We start from the raw sequence: 22,440 nt of genomic DNA, 5'->3' as shown, positions 1-22,440 counted from the left end.
AAAACCAACTATCTAGTCTGGGGCCGGGATTGAGCTCAGTCATTGAGAGTTCTTGCTTGAGGTGCTTGCATCACAGGATTGAACCACCTCGGTGGATCCATTCAACCAACTGAGTTTTTCTCATTCTAGCCAGCTGTGGGAAAGTGCATATAAAAGATTCCTTGATTGCATGTCAGATTTACCAAATGTTTTGACATCCAACAGCCAACGATTCATTAATCAATGTGCTCCAGTAGTGTCGTGAAATAAAGCAAATCAACCATTCAAGTCTGCACCACCTCTTCAACTCTCACAACCTTTGTTGTATCCTATTAAAAATTTTGAATCTGCACCAACAAGTATCGATAAAATGCATGCAAACCAAGACCTCGGCCATGAAAAGTAGCAGTACTTAGCCTAGTGGTAAAAGCTCTCACTTGATGTGCAGTCGGTCTAGGATCGATCCCAGTTGGTGGGCCCATTGGGCTATTTCTCACTCCAGCCAGTGCACCACAACTGGTCTATCATAGGCCGTGCTATCCTGTCTGTGAGATGGTGCACATAAGATCCCTTGCTACTAATGGGAAAATGTAGTGGGTAAAAATTCCTCTCCATGGCTATATGGACAGGTTGACCAACTGTTTATTTATTGTGATCACATGCATTATGGATTTGTCCATAGTCAATGCCAATCAATGGATAAATTAGCAAGTTCATGAGTGGAATAAAAAGTTAAAGTCTGTTTCGTTTAACAACACCACTAGAGCACATTGGCTATTGGATGACAAACATTTGGTAATTCTGACACGTAGTCATCAGAGGAAACCCGCTATATGTTTCCATCAATAGCAAGGTATCTTTTTATATGCACTGTCTCCATCCACAGACAGGAAAGCACATACCACAGTCTTTGACCAGTTGTGGTGCACTGGTTGGAACGAGAGAAACCCAACGAGTTGAATGGATCCATCAAGGTGGTTCAATTCTGCGAGCACACAACTGACTGAACTAAATCCCACCTCACGAGTGGAACAACTCAACTGTTGTACTGGTGTGGACAACAAAACTGTACATGGTCAATAGTGGGCTTTATCTTTGAAAGAACGAGGAGGTTGTTTGAGAAAAGCTGGTGGTTGTATTTACCGAGGTGTATAATTGTAAGCATGAAATGTAGGTGGCAGTAATAGTCACGAAACATGGCCTACTAATGAACACTATGTGCTTCATAAACAGTAATGATATATAGAGAATACTACATGAGTGGTTGTTGGATACCATTATCTTAAGTTGTTTTAAAACATATATTAACGAGTGAAAGTGAATTGGATAAGTTTTAATTTTTTAAGTCATCAGATAAATGGCATCTAATGAACACAGATGTAATATCCATTTCTTACAAATCTTTAAAAAAAAGTTTTAAAATAAATTTAAATGCTTTTTCCAACTAAAACCTAGCTCATGTGGTTAACAGACGTGTCAATTTCAGGTTAATTTGTACATCAGAGTGATTGATTTTAATCATACCTTTTTTCATTGGATGGTATGGCATTGGCGACCTAGTCATCAAGTAAGGGCAACCAGTCTCTAAACTGTTATCACACATTCAGTATATTTGTTAACAGTGTGTGTTATAAAAAATAATAAACTATGTTAACCAACGGGTGGGTGTGTAAGGAAACCTTATATCAAAGGCTTGAAAGGCCATACTATGTGCTGTCCTGTTTCAATACTGACGACCAAATAAAAATGAATAACAAAACACAGTTTAAGAAAATCTAAGTTGTTTTATTGATATCCGATTAAAAAATAACCCAAAATAATCTATACAGTGAGCAAATATTAGCAAAAGCCAATTCACTGAGCACTTGTTTCACAATAAAATACTCTTAAAATATGTGTTAAATATACATGCATCATGTATGGTATTAAAATTTAATATAAAAATATATAAAATTATGACCAATGCACCTAATGTGTAACTGGACATTTAGATTGATATATCTCAACTGATGTAACATAACACACAAACCTAGTCTCAGTTATCACAACTACTGTGCTATATAATACATAATTATGTACGATTCATACATGCTTCAATGAAAAAGAAACCGTAACATGTCCAAATCACTGTTAAGTATATGGCACGTTTGATATAACCACAAAAGTAAGTTTCTTAAATACATATGGCAAAAATAAGGCAAAAATGTCACATACCGGGTCTCCGAGTTAAAATTAATTGTCTAAATACTAAAATGCCATTTTTTTTTAGTAAATATGTTGTTTCAAAAACTTAAGTGTCCAATCTAATTAAAATTAGCTCCACTGGTTAATTACTATTAGACCAGTAAAGCTAATTTTAGTGTCAAGTATCTTTTTCAATTAAAAGCAAACTATGGTACTCTTAAAATAACAAATGAAATGACATAGTTATATTATGTATATGCTATGATCATTATGTTCAAAGAAGTGTTTTATTTAACGACGCACTCAACACATTTTATTTACGGCGTCAGACATATGGTTAAGGACCACAAAGATTTTGAGAGGAAACCCGCTGTCACCACTACATGGGCTACTCTTCCGATTGGCAGCAAGGGATCTTTTATTTGCGCTTCCCACAGGCAGGATAGCACAAATCATGGCCTTTGTTGAACCAGTTATGGATCACTGGTCGGTGCAAGTGGTTTACACCTACCCATTGAGCCTTGCGGAGCACTCACTCAGGGTTTGGAGTCGGTATCTGGATTAAAAATCCCATGCCTCGACTGGGATCCGAACCCAGTACCTACCAGCCTGTAGACCGATGGCCTGCCACGACGCCACCGAGGCCGGTCTTTATATAACAATGCAAGTATCAGTCTGACAGTATATGTTCCTTAAAAAACAGATGCTTTAGTAAAATAAAATATATTATGCATGCTAACTGTAGTTCATTGTGTTCATATAAATATTTTTACAAAGAAAAGGTACTGACCGAAAAAAAACCTTAACTGAATGTCAATAATGAAATCACAGGTGCAGAAATAGAGGATTCATCAGAAATGTTTTTTAATATGAAAAATATGAACCAAGTCTGTTGATCGATATTTGTCGAGGCTCTACCGAGACAAATACTGATTAACTAGATGAGGTTGATATTTTACGTATTAAAAAACATGGGTAGCGAATTGTATTTATCCTATAACACTTCTAAAATAACATTTTAATAGTACATGAAAATTAATGTAAAATGTAAGATGGTCATCAAAGGTAAAGGACAGGAATTCCGGTAAAAATCCGCAAGTTCAATCATATTAATTTGCACAACAACTGGTTCCTTTACAACTCACATCATAATTAAAAAGAAAAAGAACAGAATTAGTTATCTGCAAGGCTTAAAGAAATGCTTAAGCAAGCCTTTTGGATTGGTAGGCATATTGAACGACATATAATGCACATTATTGCTTAATATCAACAAGTATATTGGTATATTTAATTAATAAAATGGTTAAATGCGACGGATATTATATATAATGGGTGCAGCCATTTTATTCCATCCCAGTGAATATATGCCCTCTGGCGAGCCAGTGGTTACATACTACTCAAGACATGATGTCAGGAATTAGTCTTAGAACTGAAGAAACAAACGTACGTGATTTGTGTGAGATGATGAAACGGGCGTGCATTGTAATGTTCTGTAATAATATCCATCCCAGTAAGCCAGCAATAAGTATATATTATTTTTCAATTTAGGATTATTTGCTATTTCCTTTACGTTCATCAGGGTAAGAACAACTGTGTGAATAGCGTTCTGACATAAGTTTGCAGATTCTAATTGTTTTGGTTCATACCCAGATGAACGTAAAAGAAATAACAGACAATACTTATAATTAAATTAGAATCATACTTGCTAATAATAACACTAAATGTTCATACTTTATTTTGAATTATTTTTGGTCCATAAACAATAACGCTCAATAAGATAACTTGCCCATACAAAATGAAGTCATCAGATATGACATTCCCTGATGACATAATTTTTAAATTCATCGAGAAATGAACAAACTGCCGTTGCTATGTCTGGACCAATGGGATGACGTTATTGGGTAATGAATGTAACTGACATTTAATTATTACAAAATAAACCACCATTGTCATAAGTCAAAATAACTATCATGTTTTGTCTATGCATTAACCTACATACTGAAATGATAAACAGTGTTTTCTTAGTTAATTAGTCTATTCTTTTTAATTGCCTCCACCAGTGATTCCTGATTGGCAGGAGTATATCTGGTAGGTAACCAGACAAGGCAATTAATTACTGCTGTCTAGACACAAAAATATGTACCAGTATTATTAACATCACAGAGAAATACCTTGCCACCCCTAAAATGGTAATGGACATTATCAGCCATCATGCTTTATTACTGTAAAGAATTCTGTAAAACTCTTGAACAAGTAGACTTTCCCCATCTAAAATCAAAGAACTGACCAAAGAAAAGAAAATTATCACTTGGGTTTCATGGGTGGTTGTTTTCGCTCCAATGTAGCCTACCAATAGGCCTATAATTGGATTTTTTTTGAGAGAGAAAAATACTATAACCCAATTTCGTTCTGTTAATGCAAACTGAAATATATTTAGTTAAATAGTGTATTATATTATCAAGTCATTTATGTTGTTTTACAAGTCAGGTTGATCAAAGTTATGCACCTTGTAAATTATGTCGTTTGTTTACACTGTACATATAGGAGGTGGATGGGGCTGACGTCACTTCCTTACAAGCTAGAGTACCAGATGCCACGAAAAAGAAACAAAATGGCGGCCCAGTTAGCAGGAATAATCATGTTTTTTAAAATTACTTTTAAAATTACGTGTTTTTCATTTCTTAAAGTGTCAGTATGCGTTGGTGGTCTGGGTATGCATCTAACACATAAGGCTCACATTTGACTTGAATTCTCCTTTAATTAATAGATTTTCAAAATAACAACCGGACTTGTATACAGTCAGACCTTGTTACAACAACCACGTTCGTCCCTGGGTCACTTTGTCATTATATCAAAATTGTTGTTATATCGATTTATTAATCATCAGCTATTGGGTGTCAATAGTAGCAAGTGGTCATTTATATGCACCATCCCACAGATAGAATAACATATACCATGGCATTTAATATACCTTTTTTCGTCGTGCACTGGCTGGAATGAGATATAGCCCAATGATCCCACCGACAGGGACGGATCACAGACCATCATAAAATACTAAGTATATTATTATTAATCAAAGCGCATTCACAGTCAATCTAATCGATTGGTACAAAACGTCATAAAACTAGTATTTGTAAATGTCATAAAACTAGCAGACTGGATTGTTCAAAGTTAATCCTTTAAATGAATGACAATAGGCTTATGTTCAAAAGCAATACACAGAGTTAGCCGACATCGGTAACTCAGACATCATGTGACACTGTCGGCTCGCTGCGAGATGAGGATGCCAAATGGCTATGTGTACTACCAACATACTACTGCATCTGTGATTAGGTAATGTCGTTGTAAAGAGGCATCTTTAGACATTGGGTGCACATTTGTTCCTAATTTGCTGTCGGTATCAGGTGTGAATTCCGGTGTAATGAACAGAATGACATTGGTGCATGTTCGTTCCCGACAATTTGTGGTCGGATGGTGTACATGTGTAAATGTCGTCGTAATGACGGTTGTTGTAACGAGGTCTGACTGTATTTACATTTAGAACTACTTGAATAACAATAAATCTCTAAAATGTCTTGCTTAACGACACCACTAGGGCACATTGATTTATTAATCATCGGCTATTAGATGTCAAATATTTGGTAATTGTGATATACATGTACAGAGGAAACCCGCTATATTTTTCTCATTAGTAGCAAGAAATCTTTTATATGCATCATCCCACAGACAGGACAGCACATACTACAGCCTCTGCTATACCAGTTGTGGAGCACTAGTTACAATAAGAAATACCTCAATTAGTCCACCGATGGGAATCAATCCTAGACCCGACTGCACATCAGGTAAGAACTTTATTAGTGGGCTACTTCCCAACTTCTCTCTAAAAAAAAATGTGTTTAGTACTAGTGCCAGGATTACCTAAAAGTTGACCTTGCAGACAGCAATATTTGTAAATAAACACATTTAAAAAATATGTGCAATAGTTGCTGTTAGTTTGATAACCTAATCAAGCATTTGGTAATTCATGGCATCTATATGATCTGAATACTCATTTGCTTGCACGTCAATTATTGTTTGTACTAGTAGCACTACATATATACAAGTGTTTGAAGCAATCTAGTCCCATACTATACTTATCTTACAGGGCTAACTCTGCCATTCACCAAATTCGCCAACTGCGAATTTTAAGAACTGGCAAATTATATTTTAATTTGGCAAACAAATTATGTGTAATAGTTGATATTTTGTTAGAAAACAGCTATAGGTTTTACATTTTGAGATAATTTGGCGAAATTAACCACCCAGAGCTAGCCCTGTCTTAGTTTATGCTAGGCCATATCACTGTGTACCTTTCTTCGACACCCAATGGCCAATCTGTATTTTGGTGCTGGGATGTCGTTAAACATTCAATCATTCATTCACATCACTGTGTGGGACCAACAACAGATATTGGTACTGTCCCAATGACAAATCATGCTAGCACAAGTAGAGAAAATAATTATTAAAATTTTGTATTTTATTAATGACTTACTGTTGGGAGTAAAATAACTTTACAGTTGTAGAACACATTATGCATAACAACACATTTCTTTTATTCAAAATTTAAATTGTAACTGTATGGCGAACCGATATACCGGTTATTTTTTACATTCTCAGAATTAACTGTTGGCATATTTGTTTGCTAAAAGTCTTACTATAGATCTGTAAATGCTTTATTATCAGTTATAACTTTGTTATATAGAATTGTTTGTTATTGATTTGTGATATACAGATATAAATTTGTGACTTATACATCGACAAATTGTTTAATTCACAACAAAATGACAAACAATTTTTATAATTACAAACATCACAACTTGTTTAGTTAAAAATACCCATTATTCATAAATGTACAGTTTTTCCCAGTGACCTGTTTTACGTACAGCCTAGATCACATTATACGATGCGACACAAGTCAACTGTCGAGTTGAGTCGTGTTGTGTAGAGTATTAAACAACCAGTTGTCTGCAACTGATTTTTAGTCGGCCCAACGGCAGTTGTATACTGCGAAAAGGTCATGGCTAGTGATGCAACAGTCCAGTTGAGTTGTGTAATCCAATGTGATCTAGGCAGTTGAGGTTTTTGGTATAAAATCGCTTTGCTATGTTACGCGATTTTATATAGTTTGTGACAGTTATACATCACTAAATTCACAATAAAGACAAACAGTCCTTATATATTTACAAACACAGGAGAAGCATGTGCAATGGGTATGTTTCAGGGGTTGAACTCTTTTCCCACTTAAGAAAATTTTCTTCTTTTTTCAATACATTTTCCGTGGGAGCATGTCTTAAGCTAGCCTTCATCCTCTACTAAGATTCATGCACACCTGCCTAAACACACCATATTTAATTAAAATACACATAAATCAGTTTCTAATGTCCTTACCATGATCTGTTTTACATACGGACATCCCAGTGGACGTCATTTTCTGAGGTTTATCAAAGGATAACATTTAGTTTTTCTACGAAGTCGTCCAATCAGAATGGAGTAAATCGTATAACAGTGGAAAGGTTGCAATTATATTAGGTTAAAACAATTTGACCATAGTTCAATCGTATTGCCAAGATATGTAGCAAGATTATAGATATGACAGTACCAATATCCAGTGTCGGTGCAGTGCATATTGGGCTCGCACTATACTGTCATTTGAACTGAAAACTCAGATACAGGGCTACCCTGTGAAATTTTTTACTGTAAGATAGTTGATATTTTCCTGTATTTTGCCCAAAAATTCTGCCTTCCTGTAATTATTGAGAAAAAAAAATGCTGTATAATCTGTAATAAGTTTTGTACAAAATCAAAGCTGAAGTGATGCTATCACCTAATTTCCCACTACTGGGATTTATCGACAACATTCTCTTAAAACCACAGAGGAGGGAATAAAAAAACCTTAAAATTACAAAAATTATTAAAACTTATTTATATACATGTGCATTATTTAAACCATATGTTTTTGTAACTGTTTCATGCATTCATTCTGACATCAAATGTATCCATATTTATTAAGTAAAAATAGTAATATGAACCTTGTGAGTACCGCAGGTGAGATATCTCAACTAAGTTCATAATTTTTTTTAAAGTATAGAATTAATTTTAACTCAATTATAAATAGAACCTTTTTTGTACTATTTATACCATAAGATATTTTAGATATTAATAAAAAAAAAAAAAAATTAATAATAAAGATTATTATACACATTCTGTTTTCTCACCAAAATAATAATAATAATAAAAAAAAAAAAATAATAATAATAATAATAATAATAAAAAAGGAAATTGTACTTGGCACTTTAATTTAAATGCAGTTCGTATTTAAGGTCAAGGTTAATAATTAACTTGCAAGTTTTTGCTGGTAGGCTATTATTAAAATATACATTTATGTTTTACATGCATCAAGTGACTTCAGTAAAGTAAATAATCTAGGAGACCATCATAACCTCGTTTTCCTAAATTTTCTACACAAAACTGGTTGCCATTGTTGATTTGTTCTTCTGTTGGAATAACGATAGAACATTTGGGATCCCTTTTCTTGTTTCTACCTTGGTTATGGCCTACACAAACTTGATGTTCAATATGGAGTCCGATGTAAGACCAGTACCTGGATGGAGAAAGAAATCTTAGTAAGGACAAAAATGAACAAGAGTTATTGGGAGAATAAGATGAATACAGACCCTTTGGAATCAGATGTAATACCAGGACCTGCATGTAGAAGGAAATCTTTTGTGTAAGTGCAGAAATGAACCAGAGTTTTTGGCAGAACAAGATAACAATAATGAGACGTGCAGTGTTCTCCAACCTTTCTGAAACCAGGTTGGTGCAATGATGGAACAAAAGAACAGCTTAATAGGTATTTAGTCAAAGGTATTTAGTCCCCATGGTAGTTTTGACTTCACAACCAATGACCCTAGTGTCTCATCTGAGGTACCTACTTTTTGGTTTTGCATAAAACAGCAGGACAACCAGAAACACATGGGATTCACCCAATCATTTGGCAAATGTTGAAGTTAATGATAAAAACCTGTAATAGCCAAACATATTTTATAGTGGCTTTAAGATAAAATACTGAAAATTCTCATTTCAATGCACTGAATACAGACTCAACAACGCTGAAAGTGATAAAGAACCTAAAGAGTGGATTCCTGGTCAATTATATTCTAGATTTGAAGGAAAATTTCAGATTTTGCAAACATGGCAGTATCATATTTGGCGAATGGATGCACTGTCTAAAACGGTATGGTAGAAAGAAATATAGGATCACTTGGTATTATAGTTTTCCATTTGCAGCAAGGGATCTTTTATTGGATAACAGATATTTTACTGCACCAGTAAAAATGCCTTATTTTACAAGTACATGTACACGCAAGTACATAACTCAACCCGTTATCACAAATGTAATGACGTGTACATGTACTTATACCCACATACACATTTCCAACCTCAACCTATTATTGTAAAATACATGTATAAACAAATTAAATATATACAGATACTAGTATTCTTTATTATTGCAAATGCAGTGTTTGTTCTGCAGTGTTAAGAGTAAGATCCACTGTCCACAAGACATTTGTAAAGTTTACTGTTGGTTATAATCTGGAAAAGGGGCTCTAATGGATAATCGGTTACACCTGATATTAGCATAAATTTGACATGCACCGGGGCTAAGCAATAAAGTGGATATGACTGTACAACAGGAAATCAACTATGTTTAAATGGTCTAGCTTACAGTCTAGATCATTAGCTATCACAAGACGGGCTGCCATAACATATCTTTCTCTGACCCTAAATCCTGTTCCAACTCCAAATGGAGTATATATTCGTCCTACAGACTTCACAAAATTTACTACTGCATTTAGATGTTCCAAATCTTCTTTTTTGTTTTTCTTTGACCATTTTTGTTTACATAACCATACATACATATCATAAACATTTACATACATACATACATACATATATTCAACAAAAATATATAGTAACATCAAGATACAATTCTTACTACAAGAGCAATGTTATATGAAACTGAATATTTAATAAAAAATAAAGTAAAAAATATTAAATATTTTTTTTTTAAAATAATAAATAAAAAATAAGAATTAAATTTATTCCTTAAATAAATTGTGACACACTGACCAAAATGTAACAAATTTATCATATTCACACTTTGAAAAGGCTACACTTTTTGTAATATTATAATATATATCTAATTCTTTTTTAATCCATTCCATATTTGGAATACATGTATAACTTTTCAAGTGACTCTTAAATATAATCTGCTTAGTTAATAATATAATTAAAAATAATTGGATCATTGTTACTTGTTCTAAAACCCAAAATTACATTTTCTTTTGTAAAATTTATTGATATACCTGTTTTTTCAAGGACCCATTCTGTCAACCCTTTTCAAATGGGATTAATTTTACTACAGTCAAAAAATAAATTAATTAATGTTGATATTACATCTTTACAAAAAGAACAAAGTGGAGACTCAATATATCTTATAGTACCCAGTATGTAAAAAACGGTTATCTGGTAATATTTTGTGGATAATTTTGTATTGAAACCATCTTAATTCTGTGTTGTCCATGCATGCAGCGAAACGGCATTGCATTTATAAGTTTCCAATCGTATTCTTGATAATGACAGTTTAGCTCAATTTCCCATTTTAAATTGTATCTATTTTTCTGAAATTTTGATCCAAGCAATATATTATAATAATTTTTACTGCCTTTGCAGTTTATGTTGAGTTTAGAATTATTGTAAGGAAGAATGGTTTTTTTTAGTTTTATTTTGAATTGTTTTATTTTATGCATCTTGCAATACCGCTTGACTGCACTTAAAATACTATACCGTAATAATGTATAAAATTAATTTTAACATTGTATATTGTAATAAATTGTTGTATAAAATTTAACATTGTCATCTATTAAGTAATTTATATACCTAACCCTTCCTTCATACCAGTCTCTATAAAATACTGAGTTATTATTTATTTTAATGTCATCATTATACCAAATATATTGAGACTGTATGTCACTGTCACTACTGCGTTTGTTCTTACATGTTTTGAGGTATGCCAACCAAGCCAATAAAGTGTCTTTCCAGAAGTTATTATTTTACTGTTGGCACAATATTCTTTTCAATATAATCTGGATCAAATTCCATTATATGGTCAACTTATCAATCTCTTTTAGTGTCAACAATTTCCATTTCAAATTAGAACTGTACATAGTTTTTTGATCCAAGTAATCTTTTGTGCCATAATAAACATTTGGACATTGGGAACTTTAATACCTCCATCTCTAATGTTGTAATTCATTTGTACACGTTTGACCTTATCTGGCTTTCCTTTCCATATAAATTTTAAACGTTTCTTTTGAAATTCTAGTATTAAATTAGTAGTTAGGTTTGGAATGGCCGAAAATAAATGATTTAGTTTTGCCATAAATAAGGATTTTACAACAGTGTTTCTTCCTAATGGTGCTAAAGTTCTACTTGACCAAATATTCATTAAAAACTCAATAGCTTTCACTTTATCAGTATAATTAATTTTAACTATATTTTCTAAATCGACATCAAACTTAATTCCCAATAAATTAAACTGGCCTGTCCAACCAAGTTTCCATTCTTTACATAATTTATAACGACTGCGGTTTTTTTTATCCTATCCAAATCAATTTAGTTTTCTCCACATTCACTTTAAGGCCTGAAAACCTAGAATAAAATGTTAAAGTATTCAGAATAGCATATAAGCTTTTCTCCGTTCCATCTAATATTACTGTTGTATCATCTACAAATTGAGTAAATAAATATTCAATGTCACCAAGTTTTATTCCTTTTATATTATTATTGTTTTTTTAATAGTCTGGCTAATATTTCTGAACAAAGAAGGAAAACATATGGAGACACCCTACACCCTCTTCCTAGGTTAAAAAAAGATGAAGCAAATCCATTTACAAGGACACTAGATTGGCTATCTCGCTGAAATAAGTAAACCCATTTCTGAATCGATCTTCCAAAACCAAAAAACATTTAGTATTTTGTGAATAAAATCTCAGTTTACCGAGTCAAAGGCAGTGTTCGAGATTAAAAGTTTTGGGCAGTATCCCAGTTGGATACTAACAATTCAAAATCTGGTATCCCACCTGAGAATTTAGTATCCCACTTAAATGAAATTCATAAATAACATCATAACAAATTTGGACGACACCGTTCTCGTTCCCAATCTATTGCTACACCGCAATCAAAATCGCAGATTTCGTGAAATTCGCAATCAAACGGAATTGGCAAAAATATTTGCTGCATCTATTTTTGCGTAATATTGACATAAATTAATATTTAGCAGTAATCAATAAGTGTTTCTGGCATTACTAACGATAAACCTACCTGTATCAATTTTCTGCAGATGTGGAATCGATCAATATCTCAAATAAAATTTGAAGGGAGGAAACATCCAACAAGAACAATAGCGATTTATCTATTCCCAGCATTATATACTGAGTACGAGTTGGGGGAGATATTGTTACGGCATAGCATTAGACTGAGTAAGAGCTCAAAGATACTGTTACTTAACTTCACCAGTAAATGACGACTTTCACTGTTTCAGCAAAAAATAAATGCAGGATTAAAAAACCCAAGAACCTTATATGGTATCCCGGTGGGATACTGGGTTCTTGAAGTCTGGTATCCAAAATTAAATTCTGGTATCTCCGGGATACTGGGATACTGTTAATCTCGAACACTGAAAGGCTTTTTCGAAATCAATCAATAATAAGCCTGGAATATTGTGTTCTTCAGTATAATTCATAATATCATATACCAATCGTGTCATTTCACCAATGAATCTACCTGATAGAAATCCCTTTTGTTCTTCACTTAACATAAATTATCCAGATCGTCACCTGTAAAGAAAAAAATGAATAAATATTGTTTGACAATTTTCAATGTATATCCTATGAAAAAACCCCTATAAATATGCATTTATAGATGAACAGGCCAATGTCTGCATGCTTTGAAATTGACTGAGACTTTTTGTTACTATGATTTGAAATGAACCAGGTTCTAACTTTTGGTTACCAAAATGTAGGTCAGGCTGCCAAATGTCCAATAGCTGTAGTTAAACAGGCTGCTAAACTAAAGCTGGATCTAGAGGGTAGGCCTACTATGTAAATTCAGTCATTAAAAAGGCTATGTTAGTCAAAAACATGTTACAATAATAAAATTTCTGTCACATTCATCATAATTTAACATCATCCCGTTGGTCCAGCCGTAGCAAAGAAAGTTTATTAATTTCTCGATGAACATAAATACAACGTTGTCAGGGAACATCATATCTGATGACGTCACTTTATTTTTGGTATTTGGTCTTATTGAGAGTTATTGTATAGAACCAAAAACATTTTAAATAAATAAAACCTGAACTTTTAGTGTTATTATTTGGAAGTATATTTCAAATTTAATTATAAATATTGTCTGTTATTTCTTTTATGTTCATCTTTTATGAAAAAAAATAAATTAATCTGCAAATTTATGCATACATGTATGTGTATTAATGGCTTTGTCGATTCACACAGTTTGCAGATTTTTTTTTGCATTCATACCTTAATGTACGTAAAAAAAATAACAGACAATTCTTAAATGGCTGCAGAATTGGTCTGTTTATGATACATGTACCTATGATACACGTATCTATGTCACCAGTATCACAAGTCCTGCCGACATCCCGGGCTTGGGTCCTAGAATGTTCTCCAGCATCATCATCAGACTCACCTGGTTATAGAGATGATTACAGAAATAACACATGATGATGATGGCAACAACATAAAGAAGTAACTGCCCAAAACAGAGATTAATCACACTCTGATGGTTTACATTTCCATAGTGTACTTGTACGTCTATGTGTATTGACAAATATTGTTGTTTGACATTATGAATTAGAAAGCATCATGTCATATTTTTAGATGGTACACGTCGGCTCTTATTTGTAAAAAGGCATCAGTCATAAGCACAACCTTGTAGAGAAGGTACATTGTACATATTTAAGACAAATTATTGTACGGGTACTTCAAATCTTAATTTTATTCGAATGGAGTATTTTTTGCAATTCATCACTATTTTAACAATAGTTTCAAGAAAAGCATTTTAAATCATGTGAGAAATGTGAACTGAATTTTGTATGTTTCACGACGCAAATTTGTATAAAACTGATCATCCAGATGGGTTATTCTTCCCATGGCACACCATTCTTCAATATCCTTTAGATGCTGTAATTGGCCACGGTCATAAAGAAATGTATTCACCACGGGAAGCTTTGTTCACTGTTCTCTGTAACAATGTATAAATATAAAACATACTGGGAGATTTGTTCAGTCATATCATAAATTTCACCCTGAATTAATTTTAAAGTTTTTAAAACACTTTGATTTGTATACAAAATTTTAAAATGTACTTACTGTAATATTTGTATTGTATTGTATATTTTTACTGGTATTTCTACTCTTCAAATGAGCACTAAACTGGCCATTATGTAGTAAACTTTACCACATGTGGGTCAAAACATGTAGCATGCATCAGCTGTAAATACTGTTTCGGTGAGTGAAACGTTTAGTGGTATAGCTTGCAGCCAAAACTTTCCAACGTTTTATCAAAACATGTATGTTGTTCAAAAAATCATGTACTTTATTAAATCTTTTTTGGCAAATTACAAAATAAGTCCTTGTGAACCAATGTTAACAGAAAACATTTTGGGTAAACAAATATAACAATTCTGATGTCTTGCAACCATGTTATAAGTTGAGCAAATGAATGGTTATAATGGTAAAATCTAAGCTGCATTCTGAGTTTTAATAATTATTACATAATGAGAATACCGTATATCTGTATTGTTATTGGTCGAAAACCAGTCACATGACTGTCCGTAAATAGTGGTATTGCCCTGAGATGGTCTCACCAGTCCATCAAAAGTGATATTGCCCTGGGAGATTTAACCAATGAGACAAAATTCTATCCAATTAATGAGTAGGTAACGTAATGCAACGTCAACTGCTAATAATTCTAATGTAAACAAGCACAAACTTGTAACAAATCGCTTTGCTGTCCTTCAACAAAAAGACAACATCTTTAGTCATACTGTTTTTAAATCCGCAAACACAACAAAAACAAATGTTCTTATCTGTACAGACATCATCGGGTGAATACAAGGTCGTAGTACACACACATCGAATTGGTTTCTAGAGTACTTTCGATCCAATATTCCTCCTTTTACAGCAATTGTGTACAACTCGTTGTCACTGCACTCTGTCACAACTCCGATGATGTTCCTAGGATCTGCACGTCCTCCGTCAACTGAAGGAATGGGCACTGTCACATTGCTTCCGATTTGCACACTAGAAAACACAATGCGACTTCGTTTGACCATTCTTTCTGCCTGCTGGAACTGGGCATCTCTGGCACTCTCTCTCTGCAGCCTAATTTCCTCCTGACGTACAGAGATGGGTGAGACTGGTACAGGTTCTGCTTCCTCGCTGGATTGCTCGACTGGGTTTGGATGGGATACTGCAGACAGGAGGTTGTCTTCAGTTTGCAACCTTGCAATGACATTTTGGGGGAGGCTGGATGATGTCAATCCTACCTTCGCATTGGCACCAAACAGAGCAGCAAAGGGAGAACGCTTGATTCCAGTATGATCACATTCCTACTCGAGCTAGCGATGAAGATGGACGCTGTTCCATGCTCTCTCGTGTTACCCCCCCCCCACCTGGGGGGATTAATTGCTTCGTATGGGACGCTGATAGAGTATCGCGTCACGTACACCGGGTCACGGACAACCGTGACTTTGGTGTACGGCGACCCTGCTCCACAAAAGAAGGGAAGAGGACCGAGGAAGAGGAAACGTGCACCAGGGGCGGCACAGAGAGGAACAAAGCTGGCGGCTCAACCGCCAGCGGCGGTCCCTTCTGCATCGTCGCCCCTAGCGCAACCGGACAAGCCAGCTGAGGAAACCCAGCAAGCGAAGTCTGACGAGTCGACGCCAGGAGAGGAGCTGAACATTGCTATGTGCGAGACTCCCCGGCCGGCGTCTCCCGTTCCTGTACCTTCACGTTCGACTCCGTTGAGACCCCCACCCACGGGGAACTCCGTTGAGACGAACAAGGAAGTTGGTGTTGCGAAACGGAAGGCTGTCACTCCCCCCAAGTGACCAGCCAGCCAAGGCACGGCCCTCCGCCTCTGGCCGAGGCAGGGACTTTGCCACATGGAGTCTCGCTGTCAGCAAGATCAAGAGCCAGTACTCTAAGTACTTGGTTGGTGTTCGAAACCCTAGTGGTATATGGGCACGTTAAAATAGTTATCTATCTATCCAGTGTGATGGCTCGAGTTCTTTTGAAATTGCACAAACTTGAGTCCAACAGTCCAGTCCCGTGTGTCATTGTCACTCATCCATGCAATCAACATGTCTTTTATGTCACAGTTGGCTCTTTCCACTGAACCCTGACTCTGGGGGTGTCTCGGCTTCCCATGAACGATGACGAGGTCAGGCCACATCTGCTTCAACTCAGTGATAACTTGTGCTGTGAATTCGGACCCGTTGTCACTTTATAGTATTGAAGGGGCTCCCAGCAGAAGGTAGATGTCCAGCAACTGATAAGCTACTTCCGATGCACGCTTAGAAGTGAGAGGACGCAGGATGCAGAACTTGGTAAGATGGTCTTGGTACACCATGATCCATTTGTGTTGACCTTGGCACATAGACTGCATGTCAATGAGGTCAACTTGCGCTCTGGAACTGAAGTCCTTAAGACAGGATTGGTTTGACAACAATTCCCTTGGTAGTTGTCCGTTTCCGTTTTCTCTGGCACTCAATGCACATGGACTTGAACAAGGTAATAGCATCCTGGGTGATGTTAGCGTACTTCTTGTTGATCTCCTTGATCATCTTGTCTCATCCTCCATGACCAGTAGCGATGTGGGCACGCTTGATTATGTCAAAGGTCTCCTCGATGGTAGCGAAGTACAGTGGATGTTCCTGGTTTGGCTTCTTTCTGATGAGCTTTTGAATGTCCCCACACTGCAGTAGTTCATATTTCTTAAGCAGGTAAAACTGACGCAGTGATTTCTTGGGTGCCTGGGTGGCTTCCAACAACTCACCAACAGTCTTAATGGTGGTGGTGGGTGTGGGTTTAGCCGCTGGTTTTGCCTCCCCCTGGCGCACGTCTCCTCTTCCTCAACCTTCCTTTCTTTTGAATCCTGACACCGTACACCAAGGTCACAGTTGAACGTAACCCGGTGTACGAGACTCGATACTCTAGCAGCGAGCCATATGTTACAATTAATCCCCCCCAGGTGGGGGGGGGGGGGGGGGGGGTGGTGTTAATTGCACAGCACAGTCAACAACGTCTTATTGCATTGGCTTCATAACTGAAAGTGATTGATTGATTTCAACTTATTTTCGTGCTTATATCCAATTAAGGTTCAAGCACGCTGTCCTGGGCACACACCTCAGCTATCTGGGCTGCCTGTCCAGGACAGTGGGTTAGTTGTTAGTTTGTTAGTGGTTAGTGAGAGAGAAGAGGGTGTAGTGGCCTTACACCTACCCATTGAGCCCTTAAGAACTCGCTCTGGGTTGGAGCCGGTACCGGGCTGCAAACCCTGTACCTACCAGCCTGTAGTCCGATGGCTTAACCACTACGCCACCGAGGCCGGTACTGAAAGTGGACAGAGAACACCATTTACAAGGATATTTATACCTACCAATCAAACGAAGCCAATCAAAGGAAATCAGCAGCCTAAATCAAGCATTGTTTTTCCAACTAATCCCATCTGCGTCCTAGCACAACTTTATTGTGCTCTACAGACAGGATTAGTTAAAACAGCAGTGGTGGATTATACAGATTAACTGTAACATTGTCTATGAAATGATTTAACAATGAACATGTACATCAAAGGTATTGTGACCAATCAAGGAGAACTTGGACTACATTGATCAAAAGACTTGCTTTGAACTGAGAACTTGGGTCTACATTGATCTAAAGACTTGTCAATACCATTCTGCACGTTTCTGGTAATCTGTATAAATTAGTGAAGTATATATCAGGTAATATGTATATTACCTGATTTTTTCAGCTAATATACATATTACCTGAGTGAAACAGGTAATATACATATTAGCTGAAAAAATCTGGTAATATCAGGTATGTCCTAGACTCCTACAGTTTTAGTAGATAAGCATGTGCCTGTTACATGGTTTCTTAACGTATTTGTTTTTTTTTTACTCGAAGCGCAAGTCATTGTATTGTTACTTTGTTTTGTTTTTATATGTTATGTCTAATCATTGTTATGTTTTCTTTTGTCAGGTTACCATTTAATCTGATTGAGGTTGAGGTAACTGTATTGGAACTACAAATCCAAAAGATGTGTGTGTGTATGGGATAGGCTATGTTTGGAAGCAAACCCTAAATTAATGGTAACCTCTTAAAATATGATGATCTCTCCGGTGCTTACAATTCTAGATGTAGTAAATTCCGCGCTACGAGGGCATAGCTAGTCGATGTAGTGGAAGGGTATGTAGCGTTCCTGGTTTTCAGTCTGTCTATCTTTTCATATTTTCCTTGGTTATTATATTCAGTTAAGATTCTGATTATATCTCTTACCAATTACATTAACAGCATGATCTAACTCTACTCACTTATGAATATCAGGAACGTTATTTTCTCATTGCTACGAGGGATAATACAATAAGTGTCGTGCAACCATTTTAAATGTTGTCGGCAGAAGTCCGTGCAAGAGTGTGGCCTGACTGAATCAACCAATCAGGTTGGTCAAGTTAGATTATTTTTCGACGCACGTTATTCATCCCCACTTGCGCTCGGGTTGTTTTTCTGTGGTTAGTTTTTGTGTGCTGTGTTGTTTTTCGTTTTATATATATGTAAACATGTTTGCTTCCATTCCTAGCTGTCTGCCCATTTAAACATACGTTTAACCAATGTATATCTTATAAGTTTCGGTTATTAAAATTATAAATTAACTACGTAAAGCGAGTCAGGCAATGACCGTGTTACGTGTAAGGTGTAATCATCCCATATATAATTCCGTGTTTTTACCGTGCACGAACTGTCCGCTTAATCGTTTTGGCTGAGTTAGAGAACGGACGACCCGTCTGAATAAATTAAACCTGATTAAATTAGGATCTCGTTGATTTTAATAAGCGGTCTTCGTCATTGTCGATGGTTTGTAACCCCATTCCGAATAAGTGAGTCCTAATTATATGGATTACCGACTGCTTTAATAGGGTGTTTTGGTTAAAAATAGCTTTGAAGGGGGCGGTCCAATATATATGATTTAAAGGAGTTCGTGTACGCCGGCATGGATGGGTAATCGTGTAAGGTGTAGAGCCTAATTATTTGGTGTGTGCTGTCCTGCAGATGTAAATTTAATTCCGCGAATATTCTCTTCGTCGGGATTATCCACGACACATTCATACACGTCCCTAAATATAAATATTTATTTGTATGGATATGTGGGTGTAAATTTATTTATTTAGTGGTAGTCAATTCATATATGGATCTTAGAGGACTACCATACATATTTGTTATTTGTTTGTACTCCCTCGAATAAATGTGTAATCTGTTTGTTTGTTAGTTTTGGTTTTCTGTGCTAGCCAAGTCGGTCTGGTTTATAGTACTTTCAGCCTTCTAGAGAATTATTAATAGACTCTTAGTACCAGCAAAAGTCTACAACCGAAAGGGGTAGCTGAACCCGTGGTCCCCAGATTGGGACCCGAAAAGTAAATTTTATTACATATGTATACCGGTATGTATATAAACTGACGATCAAAAGAAAGTATACCAATTATTTTTATTATAAATAAACACAATACACGTTCATGGAAGGTTAGATAGGTTCCAGTATTGTTCGTTATAATGCAATCAATGATGAATAGTCACACATTGCTGTGTTTGGGTGATGCCGCGCGTGCAAAATGAGTTTATTCATCAAATTTATACTGCACGAGAAACATGATACTCTTGCACATAAGGGTGTAAAAAAGGGTGCCATTGCTTAGAACATGCCTCAGTCAACAGTAAAACACCAGAGAACATGGCAAGGCTAACTGCTGAAGAAAGAGAGACAGCTGGGTGCGAGTTATGCCCATGTGGCAAGAATCCTGAATTGCACAAAATTGATGATCACCAGGTTGATACAGCGTTACAGCGTGACTGGCAGGACTGCAGACAGACCATGAAGTAGAAGACCCCGCGTCACAACAGCCAACGAGGACTGCCATCTCCGCATCTTACACTTACGTAACAGATTCCTCACTATGACGTCATCTGCAGCGACTGGCCTTGAACATGTCATCAGTCGTCACACTGTACTTCGTCGACTACGACAGCATGGTATCAGGGCCTATCGACCATTCAGAGGGATGACATTGATGAGGCAACATTGACTTTGACATTTATGTTGGGCATGTCACTTTCAACGTTGGCAACATCGGAACTGGCAACGTGTACTATTTTCTGATGAGAGCAGGTTCCAGTTATTCAGAGCTGATGGCAGAACTCGGACATATCGACGTGCAGGAGAGAGAACAGCTCCGTGCTGTGTTCAGGAGACTGAACCGTTTGGTGGTGGATCTGTGATGGTTTGGGGCGGTATCTGTGGCCAATAGCAGACAGACCTTATTGTCATTGATGGAAATCTGTCCGACGTTGGGTCTATGCTTGCATACTTGCATACTTGCACATGGTGGACATACACACTATTGAAACATGTTCTTTGTGGTCAAATTTATTCACCTTCGTTATGCGTGGTCATCATTTTATGGGTTTTATTGAGTATACTCGTGTTTATTTATCACCAAATTATTATACTTTCAAAATATAACATTTGCATCAACTTGTGTTTTGTGTTGTTTTTAATACTTTCAAAAAATAATTGGTATACTATCTTTTGATCGTCAGTATATATATATATATGTGTGTGTGTGTATATGAAGAGTTTCATCGCAAAACGCGATAAACACCACTATACACATCCAATCCTAAAAGCGTTTTATTCCAAACAACCATAAACATTACACCAGTTTTTCTGCAATCTGAGATATATACTCTTCAAAAGAAGAAACGCAAAACCACATTGTCGTAACATTTGGAGAATTGATTTAATTATTGAATGGTGAGTCCGATAATTACCAAATGTTGCAGGATTGTTCACAATTCACTCTAGTCCATTGTGAGTAAGTGATAGGACACACTACCAAGGTCAAGGTCATCTGGAGTCAATACCGGGTGTGGCCTCCGCGTGTGTTGACAACTGCCTGGCACCGCCTGCCCATTGAAGCAACCAGAGTACGGATGACGTCCCGGGGGATGGTGGCCCACTCGGCCTGCAAGGCTGCTGCCAGCTCGGGCAGGGTCTGGGGCTGTGGTTGTCGCTGTCGGAGGCATCGGTCCAACTCGTCCCATAGATGCTCAATTGGGTTCAAATCCGGTGATATCGATGGCCAAGGAAGGACATTAATGTTGTTGTTCTGTAGGAAAGCCGTTGTGAGACGTGCTGTGTGAGGCCTGGCGTTGTCATGTTGGAACACTGCGTTGGCGTTGGCCATAACTGGAACGATGTGTGGCCGGAGGATCTGGTCAATGTAGCCCTGTGCATTCAGGTTGCCCTGCACGTGGACCAGGTCAGTTCTGCCAGTGTGTGAGATGGCTGCCCACACCATGACACTACCCCCGCCGAATCTGTCCACTTCCTGCACGCAGTTTGCCGCATAACATTCACCACGACGCCTATACACGCGACATCTTCCATCATGACGTCGGAGCAGAAATCGGGACTCGTCACTGAACCACACCGGTCTCCATCGCAGTTGAGGCCATTGTCGATGAATCTGGCACCACTGCAGTCGGAGTCGACGGTGTTGTGGTGTTAAGATGACACCTCGAACTGGACGTCTGGCACAAATTCCTACCTCACGTAGGCGGTTCCGTACGGTCTGGTCGGATATCCTGTGCAAACCTGGTATTGCTGCGGCTGTGGAGGTGGCAGTAGTCAATCGTTCCCGAAGGTGGCGTACCCGGATGTAGCGGTCCTGCCCGGGGGTAGTGACCCGTGGTCGACCGGATCTAGGGAGGTCACGTGTTGATCCATGTTGCTGGTAACGGTCCCACAGTCTGGAGATGGTGCTTGGGGACACATGGAATGCCCTGGCAACGGCCGTTCTGGATTCGCCCGCGTCTAGTC

General features: G+C 36.9%; 1 protein-coding gene across 1 annotated transcript in view; it reads right to left on the bottom strand.

Moving 5' to 3' along the window:
- Nucleotides 1–8,415: 8,415 nt before the first annotated feature.
- Nucleotides 8,416–22,440, bottom strand: part of LOC121378786 (ankyrin-2-like) — a 42,935-nt gene continuing 28,910 nt past the window's right edge. Inside the window, exons 5-6 of the mRNA XM_041507103.1 lie at nucleotides 13,048–13,100; nucleotides 8,416–8,803 (exon numbers count right to left, since the gene is read on the bottom strand). Of these exons, the coding sequence (XP_041363037.1) occupies nucleotides 13,075–13,100 (26 nt within the window). The 3' untranslated portion in view covers nucleotides 8,416–8,803; nucleotides 13,048–13,074. The remainder of the gene's footprint in view (nucleotides 8,804–13,047; nucleotides 13,101–22,440) is intronic.

This window comes from Gigantopelta aegis, chromosome 8 (assembly GCF_016097555.1).
Source record: "Gigantopelta aegis isolate Gae_Host chromosome 8, Gae_host_genome, whole genome shotgun sequence".
Taxonomy (NCBI): Eukaryota; Metazoa; Mollusca; class Gastropoda; order Neomphalida; family Peltospiridae; genus Gigantopelta; species Gigantopelta aegis.
The sequence above is the reverse complement of the archived record's forward strand: the minus strand, read 5'-3'. Positions and strand labels throughout refer to the sequence as shown.